We start from the raw sequence: 17784 nt of genomic DNA, 5'->3' as shown, positions 1-17784 counted from the left end.
AGGAGCGTCTTCATTTCCTCCCAAGTGTTTGCTTTTATGCGGTGGAAATGACTTACCGCATCACCCTTGAGTTTCGCGAGGACGATGTCTAAAAGATCATCCTCATCTACCAGATTGCGCTCTTGCACGCGGTCTACTTGCCGTATGAAAAGCTCCAGCTCCTCCGCCTTGCCTCGGAATTCCGGGATGAGCCCCATGGCTCGTTCTATTGAAAATTCCACCGGTTTGCTCATCTTGAGTCCTCGGAAGGTTCTGTTTAGAGCCAAGCTATCCCTCACGATAATTTTCTTAAATTCACGAAAATACTGTGGGTAATCGGATCCCTCTACCGCTGCGATACAGTTGGTACTTGGCCAAGGTGCGAGTGATAACCGTTGATTAAAGGCTTCCTGCACCTCCTCAATTGATACGGGTTGAATCGATTTTCGCTTCTCGTGTTCTGTGAACGGCGTGCTATGAGTTACTACGATTGCGGGCGCTACGTCGGTATCAATTTGTTCCGCCGCTTCCTCGTTTACGTCGCTTTCTATCGGTTCCGGAACCGGGCTTGTCACCGGGGATATACGGTGAATTGCCGGTGGAAGACCGGATCCCTTATCCCCTCCACTTATGGGTGCTTTCACTGATTCAGCACCTGTGCTTGCCACTGGAGATTTACCGCGGGTTGCCGGTGGATCACCTGATCCTTTCGCCCCCCCACTTACGGGTGCTTTCACTAATTCCGCACTTGGCCCGGCCGCCGGAGATTTACTACGAGTAGAAAGGGAATCCGTCGCTCCCTTATTGGCCACTGTTTTGCTTGCTTTTTGACTCGCACTTGCGGTGGTGGCTTTGGGGGTCGCGGGGAGGATCGCTGGTGAACCGTCGGTGAGTCGGATGTTTTCTAAACTAGCAGTAGCCTCTGGAGGCTTTCCTACGACCTTCTGACTTCGTAGCTCCCGGTCCGACATCTATTTCTCGGTCTCGACAGGCGGACACGATTTGCCTGCCGTTTTCATTGCACGCGAGCACTGTTACCTGACCGTAATGTTGATCACCAATTGGTGTCACACCGTACTTACCAACCGCCGACGACTTACCAAAAGGTTACCACGGCGGCCAGTTTTAACATCCTCAGGGGTGCTTTTAGTCGAAATGAGATTAGTCCGATGATCACGCAGGACACCTGGCTGCGAGGCTCGCTTCGTGCGCTGCACAGTTGAGATGATCCTTGTCTGGTGATGACCCTGAAAGCCTGGTCGCACGACGATCACTCACTCACTTTGCCGTCAGTACGGCTCAGTCACTTCACGATCCTACTTAACTTTACTGCCCTACTTTAACTATATCGCGTTCTATTACCCACCGGGTAATTACTAACGATATGGGATTCTCAATCCCACCGCTGTCACCAGATGAAACGTTCCTACTTGGTGCTTCGGCAGGAACTGTTCATGTGCGGACCGTCACACTGACTTGTCCGCCGGCTGCGATGGCTGAGTGGTGGCGGATTACTTTATTACTTACTTTACTTGCTTGTTTGCTGTCACCAGGAGATGTATCCTGCCCTGATTATGAAAACCTTCCCCGATGATAGGGAGGCTAATCAGTCGCCCTGAGTATGCCAATTGGTGTCCGGAAGAGTAGTGCCACGAGTCGTGTACTCTTCGGATCAAAAGGCGGAGCGGTGGCCGAGGAGCGTTTACCTGAAATGGATAAGGCGAAGTAAAACACGAACTTCACAGGTTAACGTTCAAAATACAACTCAACTCGTTTATTAAAATCTATCCGTATTTATACTCTTAATCCTAGTTCTAAGGGCTGTGGGAACGACACATTCCAACCTTTTTCCCACACTCTCGTTCTGTAAATTTCGGAATTTGACCTGTCTGGGCTGATGCAATTCTTCTGAGACTTTCCGTGGAAAAGCTGATGCAATTCACGGAAAATCTTGGGCAAGCGCGGAATTTTGTTGGCGGTTCTACCGTACTTTATCCGCGGATTCTTAGCGTGGGAGCCTTCCGTTTGGATCGATCCCAAGGGTCGTATGTCATCTCCTAAGGACCAATTCCTTCGTGGCACGTCTGGCTCGATCCGCGAAAAGCGATCCGCGATCCGCGATCGACGCCATTCCTCATAAGATTCCTCATAAGCAATTCCTCGAAGATTCGGTTCTTAGCGTGGGAGCCCAACATTCTGGTCGATCCCACGGGTCGGATGTCACCTTAGCTGTCGCGAAGGCAACGCCATGTTTTTCCATTACATTGTCCGCATGATGCTGGAGGCGGGTCTCTTGGTGTTTACCATCGCGGCGTCATATTTCCATGATGGCGCAGTGTTGGTTGGGCTTCACTCGGGGCAGAACGATCGGCGGCCGCCATCGTTTTCGACTGCTGCTAGCGAGTGCTCCTCTCTTTTCTTCCTTCGTCGGGGAGCCTGCGCTGTCCTCTACTGGCGCTGTGCTAACTTTGCATATGGCCCAGGGGTTTTGCCGATCGCGTGTGGCTGTCATGCAGTCAGTGTTCTCGTCCGCACAGTGGGTTGGTGCCTGCTGCCTTTTTGCCCGGGTTCTTGCAGGCGTTTACCGCGTCTACTTGCAGGGCTCCGGGGATACATCCTCCTAGGTCAATAAATTTAACGAAAAGAAGCGCTCCCTCTTGTAGCGACTACAAGCTTTGGCTCGAGAGGTGGGAGAAGGTGGGTCTGGTCGCTACACTATATCGACGTTCATCATTTTATAAACAACTAATTATCGCGTGTAACCCAGTACGCGCTGACCCGCCGTGCATGCTCGTGCATGCTTGCGCGTTAGCGGGGTCAGTTGCCTTGCTGCTCGCTCGCTAGCCCTAATTAATTCTAATTGCTTCTTGGAATTCGTGAGCGCTTATATTTTGCTCGGGGAATGGTGTACCTGTGCGGAATACGCACGAGCATAACACACAACGTTACGTCTTCTTTCTCTTCGACTCGTAGTAATAGTCGCGTTCGCACCTCCGCCTCTTTTTCGGCTCGCAAACCGCACACATATATCAAGCATTTAATTTGCTCTTCAGACATCCGGCCATGCTGAAACTCCACACATGCCTTGTTTACGCGGCATTCATAGGTTATATAATCTTCACTGGGATTTTTCTCTAGCTGTATCTTGTATCTCTTGCTTAGGAGCGTCTCTTTGTTACTAAATAGGCTCTTTAGGGTCTCTACCGTCTCGTTGAACCTGAGATCTCTAGCATGCTTTGGCATTATGAACGAAACGTAGCGTTCATGCTCCTGTTGACCCAGTTTTCTTAGTAATAGCCTTTCTTTTGCTCCGTCATCCAGCCGCTCTGCGTCTTTGAGGAACAGATCTTCGTAGCGGCTGAACCACGACGCGAACGTTATGTCACTGTCCGCATCGTATCGAAATTCTATCATAGCAGACGTTTCCAGCACCTGTTCCGGATTTATCGGCACATAAAGGGTCTTAGGGATTCATCGTGCCGATTATGCATTAGCAGTGCGAGCAATTGCTGCTGTTGTGCTTGCTGTTGCTGGAGCAATTGAAGCATTTGCAGCATCGTGCTGTCTGTGGAAGATGGCGGGGCTAGCGGCGCGTGGTTCGGCTCTTGACGAAACTGCACACGGGGCGTTCCGATCGGCGTGAGCGTCCTATCCGGCGATCCCGTCGCGGCCTCCGTGAAATTACCTAGGTTCGGTAGCGGATCCATCTTATATCCTCGTCGCCAGTTCTGTAGTTGGGGTTTTAGTTTATTTTACTTTCACAGAGTTCCACAGAGAGTTAGCCCTTTTCATAACCGTTTCGACCCCAGTAGAGAGTGAGACAGAGAGATTGTCAGAACGCCTCTGACATCCGTCAAGTCCCCTGACACCTCCCAGGGTTGTAGTCATTAACGGTCCTCATTAACCTATGGCAATTTGGGAACCGAAGGTTTGGGCAACCTCGTTCTCTGCTCATCTAATAAGTTCACCACTATTGCGATCACTATTTCCGACAATATTTTATTTCCGTTCACCAAGTTCCGGGGTATAAGCGAGACGTTAGCAAGAACCGTAGAAGCGAGGCGTTAGCGCGAAGCCGAGACGTAGGAGAGAGAGCTACCGTGCTCTGCGCGGGCCTTTTTACCGCCGTCCAGGGGGTTGCCTACTCCAGGCGCGCTGCTGCAGGGGCTCCGCTAATTGGCCCGGGGGTCTTTCCATGTATCGCTGTGGAGCCTTGTACAGTGGCTCCCCACAAACCCTTCATAACAGTGGCATTGTTTGTTTTACTACAAACTAAGTCGCCAAGTCACTCGTCCATGTACAGCTTGACTCGTAGTACTCCGCCCGTGATTTCACGCCCCCTCGGCAAGAATCTCTCGGTCCCACCAATCAATCGTTAATGATCGTGTTTAGATGCCGTATTGTGACCCCACGCGTTGGGATATATGTGGGGTGCGAGGGATGATTGATTGTATAACTTCTTCTTTGCGCTTCATCAAAAAGGGCTATACCCATTCGCGGGGGGCGGGGGACCCTTCTATGGTCTTTGAATAGATTGGCAAAGTCCGGTTGTCTCGGCCTTTGCGTTTGTTCCGGCTGCTGGTGTTGGTGCAGCGCAGTGAAACGTTCGCTATCGTAGATGAACGGTCTCGGACGCAGTTGTGCCGGTACCATTGGTGTTGGTCGAGCCTTGCAGCCGGTGTAATTAGCCTTGTGGTGCCCTCCGCAGCTGACGCATTTCAGCTTGTTTGGAGCGAGCTTCTTCTCCGGATTAAGTGATGCCTGTGTTAGTGGGCATTCCTGAGATCTGTGCGTGCCAGCGCACTTCACGCACACCGATGGTAGATAACAGTTGGCGCTGCCGTGTCCGTACTTTTAATTTAATTTGATAAGGTGGTTCCCCACAGTACTCCCCTCTTAGTCGGGACCGCGGATGTGGTCCAGACGATATCGGAGTGAGGGCGTAACGGCGATAACGATCGGGTTCCCGTTGATCCCGATGCTGCTAAACGTTGCAGCGCTGGGTTCTGGAGGCGCCGGCGTGTGTCGGCGTGACCGCTCCAGAAGCGCCGGCTCGATGCGTTATGCTCTAATGCTCTAATTTATTATTGCTACCAGCAGTGTGGTCTATGTTGCCGAATAACTACATAATCTCCTATTCCCTTAATTCATCTACACACGGGCCACGTTGCTCTACACCAGTGGTCTCAAACTCGCGGCCCGCGGGCCGCATGTGGCCCGCCAAACTATTTTGTGCGGCCCGCGGCCACATCCGCGGAATAAATTTTAGATGTTTATGGTCGTTAATTGTATGTCATTGTATGTCAAATTTGTCATTTTTTTTATGCGCATGTTGGAATTAAAGATTTGTCTTACATCTACAATGACAATAACGTTCGAAAAATTGAATAAAGAAAAAATTCTCAACATTTTAACATTCACCACATAAAGGTGCGGCCCGCGGACTCTCGGATTCCTTAAACTGCGGCCCGCTGCTTTGCTGATACTGTGCTCTGCGGCCCGCGTGCCTATATGAGTTTGAGACCCCTGCTCTACACCATATAGTAGGACAGAAGGAAGAAAATCAGTCGTGGCATGAACAGTATTATTTAAGGCATATTCGGCGGAACATAAATGACGATACCAATCGGCCTAATATACAGCGTAAAACACGGTTAACCCGTTCAACTTGTCCATTGGCTTGTGGAGAAGCAGTCGCATTAAGAACATGAATGATGCCGTTATTTTCCAAAAATTCTTTAAAAGCATTAGACGTAAAGCAAGTACCGTGGTCACTAAAAAATCTTCGAGGACGACTATAATATGACATATATACATTCAGCGAATCACAAACGTCGATAGCACCTGTCGAGGTGTCGGGATATAATTTTGTAAATTTCGTGAAACTATCTATGACCACCAGTACATATTTGTTACGCGATCTAATGGATGGTAGAGGTCCTAAATGGTCAATATGCAAGGTGTCAAATGGTACGGATGGTTTTGGGATGCTAAACATGCTTCTGTTGACTTTACGAGCGGGTGCTGAATGCACAAGACACTTCAAACAGTTCCTGATAAAGGTTTCGATGGTATCTCTCATATGGGGAAACCAATAGTGTCGTCGTATTGATTCGTAGGTTCTATCGACTGCTAAATGACCTATTTTCTCATGTATATGCCTGATAATATTGTCCACCATTTCGTGTGGAACGTACAACTGTGGTTGACCAGAAGAAAGACTACGGTACACTAAGCCGTCTTGAAAGATGAAGTTACTAACTTCTTCTTTTTCCAGTCGACACTTCAATTCTTCAATATTGGGATCACGTATCTGCGCCACAGACAATTGGAAATCAAGGTCAGCCTCGCACAAAGCACCAACAGCTTCCGTACGACTTAGAGCATCAACATGTGCCATAACTGGACGATATTGCATTTCATAGTTGTTGAATATAATAAGAGACGTCGCGTCCGATATCAGAATATATTTTATTCGCTTTTAATAGTGAGCAAATAATCGAATACTCGAGCGAATAAAATATATTCTGATATCGGACGCGACGTCTCTTATTATATTAAACAATAAAAATTCGACTACTTTATTCGGCGCGGTAGTTTCGTCTCTCTTCCCGCCGAATCCTCTTTTTTTCGCTCTCTATTCTTCTTCCGTGTCCTACTACTCGACTATCAAAGTTTGTTTGTTTAGTTTGGAGCCGATGGAGGGGTACCCCAATTCGCAACAGTCCCCCCGTACTTCTTCTCGGCTCCAAACTAAACTACGTTTTCTGTCATACTGTTATTCTATCGCTTTCCGCGTGCTGGGCCGAAATTTTCACTACCTGGTGCACGTGTCTTACATCGGTCGCTAGTTGCATGGCTTGCTCTTCAGTATCGACGCTAACATAACGTCGTCTACATAACGTGATTCGGTGATAGCCTTACACGCTTCTGGCAAGGTGTCTTGGAATCTGGCTGCGTTTTTATTCTTAACTGCCTGAGTCAGGTCCTCACCTGGGTCGCCGCTGTCCTCGCAACATGCGTGCACCCCGTATGCCTTCTCTTCTATAGTTGGACCACCGCACACCGTCCACCCTAGCCGCGTTTTCATCGCTACTGGCTCTCCTAGGCGGCCCTCCTTGCACTTCAACGTTAGGCCGAGCTGGATGTGCTTCACGCCGATCAGGATGCGAGGGCTCACGTTCGAGTACGATGCAGCTGGTACTCCTTGCAGGTGTCCGTAGCGAGCTTGTAGTTGTGACAGACTTAATGATTGCTGCGGTAGCTGCAGTGAGTTCACCGTACGGACACCTTTAATATAGTATTCTTTACTCTCGCCGCAACTGCCACTAATATAGATGATGAAAAGCGAATAAAATATATTCTGATATCGGACGCGACGTCTCTTATTATATTCAACAATAGTCATAATTTTCCAAAAACAACGACCATCGCGCTATCTTAGCGGATGAATTACTATTCTTAAGAGTCAAAACTAAAGAATTACAATCGGTGACTATCTTAATGTGAAGACCATGCACATATACAGGGTGTACCATAAAAAAATGAGAAAATCTTTTATTGAAGTTTAAAGCCATTTTTTTATATTTTCTACTGTTTCAAAGTATTTCATTCGCTCTATATTTCTTTGTTTAGCAATTACAAACATAATTACTCAATGTGTCCGCCTGCATTCTCAATTACTTTCTCCAAACGGCAGCGAAATCGAGAACACACCTTGGTAACATAGGTCTCTGACATAGAAGCCCAGGCTTTGATGATAGACGCTTTCAGCGAGTCAACCGATTGATGTGATGATTTACTGGCCTTAGCCTGAACAAATGCCCATATTGAATAGTCCAACGGATTTAAATCAGGACTGCTTGCAGGCCAAATATCTTTCGGCCAAAAATTCATGTTTTCCTTCAACCATGTTTGAGTCCGGTTAGATGTATGGCAGGGGGCGCCATCTTGCTGAAACACAACATTTTGTGGTTCTTCAAAGTTTGCTTTAACCCATGGTAAAACGCGTTTCTTCAAAAGATCAACGTACACATCAGTATTCATTTTAACGCCGGATTTTATGAACACTGGTGGCATTTTCAAACCATTAGAGGTAACTGCCCTAAACATCATTATTCCGGCTGGATGCTTGGAAGTCATCTTGAATTTTATGTTTTCAGGAACATCCTTTGTTTTTAGAGGCGATATGTACCTGTCCGTGCGGGAATTTGCTACTGGATCGATCGTGAAAAGTTTCTCATCAGAGAACACGATCACCGGTTTCTTCTTCTTCAGAATTGACAACAAACGCTTCGATCGCTCATGTCGAAGTTGTTTAATTCTTCCAACTATTAAATGGCGCTTCATTCTAGCTCGAGAACTAGCTTTTAGGTCATATTTGACCAATCGTTGCATAGACGATGCAGATATTTTTGCCTCTTTAGCAAGCTTTCGGATGGATCGCACTGGATTGCGTTTAACTTTAGCTCTCACCGATTTTACTACTTTTTCGGTGCGCGCAGATCGTGGCCGACCACTTCCGGGTTTCCTGAACCTTGGCCCATCAAGTATAGAACGTTTAATCCTAAAAACAGTAGCAAGACCACATCCCAGAACCGCTGCAATTTCTTTGGGAGTTTTTTGGGCGCGAAGCAAACTCGACACTGTCGCCTTTGAGTACATTTTTCCGAACTGACTTCTTTTGCACGACTGTTTTGTTTACACCATTTGACAGATAAGACTCTTACGAACACAACGATACCCCATAATGCCATATTGGTGTTGAAAAAATACTCAAAACAGAGCAATGAAAGCATTCTCATTTTTTTATGGTACACCCTGTAAATGAAAGCGCTTCAGGGCATAAATGACTGCCAATGTTTCAAGCTCATAACTATGCAGTTTTGATTCATCTTTGGAGGCGGTTTTGGAAAAATAAGCGATGGGATGTAGTTTTCCATCATCTTGCCTATGAAGCAAGACAGCACCAAACCCAAAGGAGCTTGCTTCACATTGTAGAACTGTTTCACGCTGTGGGTCGAAAAGCGCCAAAATGGGAGATTCGGTTAACTGATCTCGCAAGGTTGTAAAAGCGGTTAGACAAGAGGTGTCAAAAATGAATGGTTTATCCTTAGCTAGCAGATCTGTGAGAGGCTTAGTGGTACGCGAAAATGAAGGGACAAACCTACGGAAATATGAAAATAGACCTAAACATCGTCGTACCTGTTTCGTATTGGCTGGTATGGGATACTCTCTTATAGCCTTAATGTGTTTGTCGCTAGGCCTCCCTAACGAGTTTGCCTTGTATCCTAGATCTAATCTAAGATCTAAGATAATCTAGCTCTTTATGCGCGATCAAACATTTCCCCATACGAAGTTCTAGCCCATTTTGTCGTATTTTTAGTAATACCGCACGGATGGTAGCTTTATGAGATTCTAGATCCGTAGAAGCGATGATGATATCGTCTAGATATACCACGAGTTTTTCCTCTTCGATAAATTCCCGGAGGATGTTATTGATGAATCTTTGGAATTCCGAAGGGGCGTTTTTAAGTCCAAACGGCATCTTGATGTATTCGTATTGACCATCTGGGGTTACAAAAGAGGTATATTTTACCGAGTCCTCATGCATTTTAACCTGATGAAACCGACTTTTCAGATCAAGGATAGTGAAGATTGATTTGTTACTAAAATGCTCAAGACAGGTTTCAATGAGAGGCATGGGATAATTATCACGTACGGTGATTTTGTTGAGTGGTCTGTAATCAACGCACATTCTTATCCCTCCATTTTTTTCCTTACTAGTACAATAGGGGACGCATAAGGGGAGCTGCTCGGCTGTATCACCCTACTTTCTAGTAACTCCTTATCAATGTCTTTGACTTTGTTCCTCTCGCCATACGATAATTTGCGTGGTTTGCAATAGATAGGAGATTCGTGGGAGACGACTATCTTCATCCGATGTTCAGAAGGAACAATTCGATCGACGGGAAAGTCAAGGTAATTTTCCTTGATAATGGCCAGAATGTTTGATTTTTCCGCGTCGGACAACTCGTTACCTACCGAGAAAAACTCTTCTTTGGTGTCAATATCATTGATAGCACATATTTCTTCAAACGCATTATACTGCGATTCCGGTGGGTTCCGTTCATAGACAAATTGTAATTGTAGTTGAAATTTTCGTAGAAGATCTCGACCAATAACGATTGGTCGGGACATGACAGATTGAGACAATATAAAGAAGCAATGGTCCTGCGTGCGACCACATAATTCGAGTTCACAATTAATTCGCCCTCGGGAGCTTAACAGCGCTCCACCGAGTCCTCGGTAATTAATCCTTTCGGCATCCTTCAGGGCTTCCTTAGGCACGCTAATATAATTAGGTCGCTAATAAAGCTTGTGGGGCGCAGCGCGTGGCCACTACTTTCGGATGCCACTATTCCCACATTTTTTCACTTTGAGATCGGTAAGGCAAAGGCGACAATGCTGTGAGTTGTTGCGTTGTAGGACCTTGCCAGCGGTGCTGAGGACGTTGAAGGTACAGCAGGTGTTGTTGCTGTCTGCAGGAGCAGCTGTTGTTCCTCCGGCGCTGCTTTACCCCGTCGTTGGGTGTCCTGCTGCTCTCGTCGCTGCGGCACGCTACTCAGTAGCACGGTAACTCGGGTCGGTTGAGTCGTCCGTGACCTTCCCCGTCAACTACCGGGCAGCAGTGCTTCGGCATCGCTTCGGTGGACGCTTCTCGATGCCTTCCTTCGGTTGATGATGTTGTTTCTTCGCACCAGCTTCGCGGCGCGGCGATCGATGACTAGATCCGGTGTCCATGGATGATGCCAACTGCGCCGAAGCTCGAGGAATGCGCGGAGTGGCGCCGAATGCCGACTCCGCGAGGAAGACTCGTCCATTATGATTTTGTGCGTCCCTAGGAGGATTGGAACAGCACAGCGTTCGTCGTCGAGGGGCGACCGAGTTTGCCCCATGCGGATGACAGGGCACTCATCCAGCCCAGTATCCGACAACCATTCGCAGGTTGCCGATCGTAGCTGCCAATGGCATCCTGTTCCGATGCACGGATAGTGGCGTCTCGTGGCCGTTGCCTTCGGCTCTCTCCATCCCAGGCGTGGTGATTCGTTGATGGCGGAAAAATGTCGAAACCGATTTGGCAGAGGCCTGGAAGCCTCGCAGGCCGTGATGTGTATCCTGATGCACGAAGGCATGGAAGCCTCGTGATGGTTGTCGGCATGATGATAGTTTTGTCGACGTGGTAACACGAATCTACAACGATTGATGTTCACTCCCGCACGCGTACTTTGGTCACAAGCTGATATTATAATGTCCGGTGAATCGTGGGCACATAACGGGTTGAAAATCAACGCACAAAAAACATTATTTGTTGTACGCACTTGTGTCCAATGCCGGTGAATTTCCGCCCAGTGTGCAGGCTGGAATCGGATGTAAATTTTCGCGCGGGAATGAGTCGTCGCACGCACGTGGGATAATCGCTCCTTAGCGCGGGAAACAGGGTTCTGGATAGCGTGACTTGCTCTCTCATTCAGTCGTTCGGGAAAGCGGCTCGGTACGCGCGCGGAATAAAACTCACACTACTGCGCGGGAATTTTCCGCTCTCGCGGGAGCGCACACTTGAGCCGGGCGGTGACCGCGAATTTGACGGACGCGAGAGCGGTTTCTATGTCCGTAGCCACGCTCTCCGCTAACGGTCGCGCACGGTCACTAACACCACACTGACACTTCCACAAGAGCCGTTTCGCGTCGAATTCCGGGAACCGGAAAAAACGCATGCCGCGTCGGCGTGGATGGAGTTTTTCGAAACGCGAATTCGTCCGCGTTTTCGATCGCCGGCGACAAGCTCTTATCACTGTTTCACTTCTCACTCTGATGCACTGCTCGCTGCCCGACCGATCACGTCGGGGTCACCAATTTTGTGGGGCGCAGCGCGTGGCCACTACTTTCGGATGCCACTATTTCCCAACACTTTTTAACTTTGCGACCGGCTAGACAAAAGGCGATACGGTGTAACTTCCGAGAGCATGTAATTTTATTCAGCTCGACGGCCAACGTCTGGCCGCGTCGAGAGTCACGAAGAAAAGAGAACGGTCAAGCGCGCGCGAGGTGACAGCTGGCTGGCGTCCAGCTCCTCTAGCGCCGCTTGACACGTCGGCTGTGGTAACATTTGAATTTGAAAAGAACGTTAAACAAGACCGGTGTCGGGTCGCCACACTACTCCCCCTTTAGCCGCATCGCCAGAAAGCGGGCGGGAAAGCGGACGCGACGACCGGATCTGGTGTGCGGCGATACCAGCAACCCAGAGGTGGGCACCGACGCCGGTGGCACAGGTGGTGAAAGATCCGGCAGCGATGGTGGTGCTGATTCCGACTGGCTAGTAGTTCGTGACCGGCCTCCAGATGTTGTGACGGGCCTGGTCAATGTCGTTGATGTCGTCTCAGCATTCGCGGGTGGTACTTTACGAGGCCGACCCCTGGATGGTTTGCAGGGCCTTGCCTGCGGTGCTGAAGACGATGGTGGTGCAGCGGGTGTTAATGCTGACTGCAGTGGCAGCTGCTGGTCCAACGCTGCGTCGTGCTCTCCGTTCCGTGGAGGCTCACTGCTGCTCTCGTCGTTGGTGGACTCGGCTAGGTAACACGGCTTCAAACGGTCGATGGAGATGTTCGTGACCTTGCCGTTGATTACAACCGAGTAGAACTTGAGATGACGTTGCTTGACGAGGTATGGGCCATCGTAGGGTGGTGTTAGCGATGGCCGCACGGTGTCATTCCTCACGAAAACATGTGAGGCCTCGTTCAAGTCCTTGTGTACGAAGACTCGCTGCTTTCCGTGCCACGCGGTACTGTTCCCTCGCACAAACTGCATGGAGTTGCGAAGGGTGACTAGAAATTCCGGGTCCGTGGGTCCGGCGGTTCGCTGACAAAGTCAGCTGGTATACGAAGAGTGGTGCCGTATACCATTTCCGCGGGCGCGGCGGCGAGGTCATCCTTAATTGCTGTACGCATCCCCAGAAGGATGAGGGGTAGGTTGTCAGCCCAGTGAGTGGGGTTCCGACAAAGGATCGCGGCCTTTAGCGTACGGTGTAGCCGCTCGATGATTCCATTGGCTTGAGGATGATAGGCTGTTGTTCTAAGGTGTTTAACCCCCAGGATCCTCATTAGCTCGACGAATAAGTGCGATTCGAATTGTCGACCGCGGTCAGTGGTGATGCGGTGCGGGACGCCGAATCGCGCGATCCACTGCGCCACCAGGGCCTGCGCTACTACCGGTGCTGTCATATCCGGGAGCGGGACCACTTCAGGCCACCTGGTTACGCGATCGATGATGGTGAGAAGGTAGCGCTGCCCGTTGCTCGGTGGAAGTGGGCCTACGAGGTCGATGTTGATGTGTGAAAATCGTCCCTCAGCAGTCGGGTAGCGTTGTAACGGCGATTTGACGTGCCGTCCTACCTTGGCTCTTTGGCAAGATATGCAGCAGCGGGCGAACCGGACGCTATCTCGATTGATGCCCGGCCAAACGAATCTGCTTGTCATCGCTTTGGCTGTGGCACGTGTTCCGGGGTGCTGCAAGTTGTGGATAGCCTTCAGGAAGCGTTCCCGAAAGGCCTTTGTCACGAAGGGCCGCAGGACCTGCTGCTGATCATCGCAGTAGATCGGTTGTTGTGCGCCGGGAAGGGTAATTCTCTTGAGCACGAGGCTGTTGGGCGTCTTCCCTTGCAGGATACTCTGCAGTTCTTCGTCGGTGGACTGGTCCTTTGCTAGCGCCTGGTAGTCGATCCGCCACCATATTGTCCGAACCAGGTACATGTCGGATGTCGGTAGTGAACTGGCTGATGAAATCGAGTTGCCGCACTTGACGCGGCGAAGCCTTGGCGGGATTCTGGTGAAAAGCAAAGGTTAGGGGTTTGTGGTCGGTGTAAATGTGATGTGACCGCCCCTCTAACCAATGTTGAAAGTGTTTCACCGCCAAGAAGATCGCGGTGAGTTCGCGATCGTAGGTGCTGTACCTCGTTTGCGCCGGGTTGAACTTCTTGGAGAAAAAACTCAAGGGCTCGAGGTGACCGTCTACAACTTGATGGAGGGCTGCGCCGGCGGCGAGGTCTGATGCGTCTACCCATAACGACAGGTCGGCATTCTGCCGTGGGTGCGCTAGCAATGCAGCATTGGCGAGCTGTTGCTTACACTCCTCAAATGCGGCGCGCGATTTCTCCGACCAAGCTATCGGCGTCTTGTCGTTCCGCTTATTACCGGGGATAAGCTCCAGTAAGGGTGCCTGGGCGACAATGGCACGCGGTAAAAATCGCCGGTAAAAGTTTAACGACGCCAAAAAACTTTTCAGCTGCTTGACTGTGGCTGGTTCGGGGCATTGGCGGATGGTCTCGACTCGGTCAGGCAATGGTCGAATGCCTTTCTCGCTAACCAGGTGACCGAGGAACTGGATTTCCGCCTTGCCGAACTCCGTCTTTCCTGCGTTGACTTGCAGCCGATGATTTTGAAGACGCTCAAAGACGGTGCGCAGATGTTGTTTATGCACCTGATGATCGGGTGAGGCCACGATGATGTCGTCGATATATACAAACACGTACTCCAGGCCTTGTAGGACTTCGTCGATGAGGCGCTGGAACGTCTGCGCGGCATTACACAACCCAAACGTCATGTGGGTGAACTCAAACAGCCCAAATGGCGTAGTGATGGCAGTTTTGGGTATGTCCGGAGGATTTATCGGAACTTGGTGAAAGGCTTTCCGTAGGTCAATTTTTGAAAAGACCCTCATACCGCTCAATCGGGACGTAAAGTCCTGCAGGTATGGTACGGGATAGCGGTCCGGCACTGTTTGTGCATTCAATCCTCGGTAATCGCCGCATGGCCGCCAGCTGCCATCTGCTTTCTGCACCATGTGAAGAGGGCTGGCCCAGTTGGAACGTGAAGGGCGACAAATTCCGAGGCGTTGTAGCATCTCGAATTCAGCCTTGGCAGCAGCGAGCTTTGCAGGGGGCAGGCGTCTTGGACGGGCGTTAACTGGCTGGCCGGTAGTCGTGATGTAGTGCATTGTTGCCGTGTTGTAAACCGCCTCGGGCGGAGCGGTCGTCGTTAATCCGGGAAACGCAGTCAGAATATCGGCATAGGGTTCCTCTCGCGAGAAAGCCATCACACTACTGATCTCAGCGTTCCGGATCGTCCCGATGATGTGAAGCGACGTCTTCCGATCCACTAGTCGTTGTCCTTTTAAATCTACTAACAGGTCGTAATGTGCGATGAAGTCCGCCCCGATGATGGCCGTAGCGACGTCGGCTACTATAAAGCGCCACACGAAGGATCTGCGTAGGCCGAGGCTAATCTCGATGATGGTTTCGCCGTATGCAGGTATCCTTGTACCGTTGGCTGCAATAAGTATTGCATCGGTGGGCGTGACGTTCCTGACTTTCCGGCTCCTCGGGTACAGTGAGAGCTCGGCGCCGCTGTCTATCAGGAACTCGACTCCTGTAGACGGTTCTAGGATGCACAGTCGAGGTGCGGCGTCGGAACGAGACTGGATGGTTGGCTCTCTAGTTCCTCGCCCCGACTGGCAAACCTAACGCTGTGACGGATGCACTGTGGTAGATCGGGTGCACGGTGAACGGCAGCGGGTAGCGGCGTCGCCATAGGTGGCGTGGTACCAGCAGATCGATGGTGCTGATGGGGTACTCCTGCCACTCCTTGGCTCCGACTTAACCCTCGCTGGCGGCGAAACGCGCCTCGACTGGGACTTGGAGCGCGATCGACTTCGGCCACGTGGTTGATGTGCTACCGTTTGCTTTAGCTCCTTCACTTCGGCCATTAACTTCCGCAAGTCGGCGGCGAACTGCTTCATCAGCTCTTCCTGGCGGAAATCTGCGCTGGCATCCACCGACTTGCATACCGGAACATCTTGAGGAGTGGCGCGTTGCTGTTCTGGCCTTACTTCGCTGACTTCTGAGGCCGGACGCCATCGTTGCGCCTCGACAATGGCATCCGCAACGGCAAGCTTCTCTGATAACGGCCCCTGGTTGGCGATGACCATTGACTGGACGCTGGCCGGTAGACGGCTGGCCCACAGGTCAATTAATAGTTGCTCGTTCATTGAGCCTTGCGATGTTCTGCTCATCTCGCCATACAATTGTAAAGGTCGCTGGTCACCCAGGACAAGACCAGACAACACCCGGTTCATTCTGCAACGTTGACTTTCACTAAAGTGACGTAGTAGCGTCGACTTAGCGTACTCATATTGTCCCTGGGGTGGTACATTTTGGAACTGGTCACGTAGCTCGATCAGGGTGCGCTGTGGCACTTGAGCCATTACGAAATTGTACCGCATCTCATCGCTAGCTGCAGGGATTCCGTTTGCCGCAAACCAGTATTCGATGGCCAGAAAGAACCCATCCAGGTTATCCGTATCCGTATCCGTATCGGTACGCGCGCGAAAATTAAAAACCGTTGACGGCGGCGATGCACACACAGGGAGCGCGAAAAAACCGTTGGCGATCTTGACACTCACACTACTGCGCGGGAATTTTCCGCTCTCGCGGGAGCGCACACTTGAGCCGGGCGGTGACCGCGAATTTGACGGACGCGAGAGCGGTTTCTATGTCCGTAGCCACGCTCTCCGCTAACGGTCGCGCACGGTCACTAACACCACACTGACACTTCCACAAGAGCCGTTTCGCGTCGAATTCCGGGAACCGGAAAAAACGCATGCCGCGTCGGCGTGGATGGAGTTTTTCGAAACGCGAATTTGTCCGCGTTTTCGATCGCCGGCGACAAGCTCTTATCACTGTTTCACTTCTCACTCTGATGCACTGCTCGCTGCCCGACCGATCACGTCGGGGTCACCAATTTTGTGGGGCGCAGCGCGTGGCCACTACTTTCGGATGCCACTATTTCCCAACACTTTTTAACTTTGCGACCGGCTAGACAAAAGGCGATACGGTGTAACTTCCGAGAGCATGTAATTTTATTCAGCTCGACGGCCAACGTCTGGCCGCGTCGAGAGTCACGAAGAAAAGAGAACGGTCAAGCGCGCGCGAGGTGACAGCTGGCTGGCGTCCAGCTCCTCTAGCGCCGCTTGACACGTCGGCTGTGGTAACATTTGAATTTGAAAAGAACGTTAAACAAGACCGGTGTCGGGTCGCCACAGGTTTATACGTGGTGGGTTATGAAGTCGAGCATAACTAGGTTTACATTGAGCCGTGCTGCGAAGAGGTCTACACATTTATTTATTAACTTTATTATACTGCGGCTACACGCGATACATAAAGTATATGGGGCTTGTGCCCTCACGATTTAACTCTAACAAGAATGGGAACACGCGGCGTAGATTTGTTGGTTTTCGATTTGAGAGCGTTTAAATCAGCACTTTAACACGAACACGTCTGCTCGTGTCAGGAGTCACAAGAAAAGAGAGTGAGCCAGCGCGCGCTGTCAGCTAGGGTGACAGGCTATGTTCAGTTTAAAGCGCGCGGCTTGACTACTCGAATCTTCAATGTTTACATGCTCGCGAGTAGAGGTCGCTAGAAGTATTCGCGAATAGAAAAAGCCCATGCAAAAACATAGCTAGGAGCACAACTAGTTTGTTCCTAGCTGTTTTTTTTTTGTATGCACTTTTCTATGCGCGTATCCCATATAGCCGCAACACTATACAATTACAATAATTCGCACGCACTACACACTTTCACTGTTCTTGGCACGGTAGCACGGCGGAGCACCGTTTGCCCAGAACGGAGGGATGCACCATGTAGGCTGCCACCAGGTACGCTGCGCTGCTTCGGCGCAATTAATCACCACCTGC

General features: G+C 50.3%; 1 protein-coding gene across 1 annotated transcript; it reads right to left on the bottom strand.

Annotated features, from left to right (window-relative positions):
* Nucleotides 1-1681: 1681 nt before the first annotated feature.
* Nucleotides 1682-16296, bottom strand: LOC126576581 (uncharacterized). The gene is made up of 7 exons (XM_050237889.1): nt 15558-16296; nt 13988-15473; nt 12939-13860; nt 12274-12840; nt 6953-7243; nt 2891-3411; nt 1682-1685 (listed from the first exon to the last, which is right to left on the bottom strand). The coding sequence occupies exons 1-7, from the start codon at nt 16294-16296 to the stop codon at nt 1682-1684; spliced, it is 4530 nt and encodes a 1509-aa protein (XP_050093846.1).
* Between the last annotated feature and the right edge of the window lie 1488 nt (nt 16297-17784).

This window comes from Anopheles aquasalis, chromosome 3 (genome assembly GCF_943734665.1).
Source record: "Anopheles aquasalis chromosome 3, idAnoAquaMG_Q_19, whole genome shotgun sequence".
Lineage (NCBI taxonomy): Eukaryota > Metazoa > Arthropoda > Insecta > Diptera > Culicidae > Anopheles > Anopheles aquasalis.
The sequence above is the reverse complement of the archived record's forward strand: the minus strand, read 5'-3'. Positions and strand labels throughout refer to the sequence as shown.

Excerpts from the sequence above, each read along its gene's own strand:
- LOC126576581 (XM_050237889.1), bottom strand. The coding sequence starts at position 16,296 with ATGGCTCAAGTGCCACAGCGCACCCTGATCGAGCTACGTGACCAGTTC. Across the intron at positions 13,861-13,987 it reads TTCAACCCGGCGCAAACGAG|AATCCCGCCAAGGCTTCGCC; the intron begins GTACAGCACCTA and ends GCTTTTCACCAG. Across the intron at positions 3,412-6,952 it reads GTGAGGACCTGACTCAGGCA|GTGCTGGAAACGTCTGCTAT; the intron begins GTTAAGAATAAA and ends AATCCGGAACAG.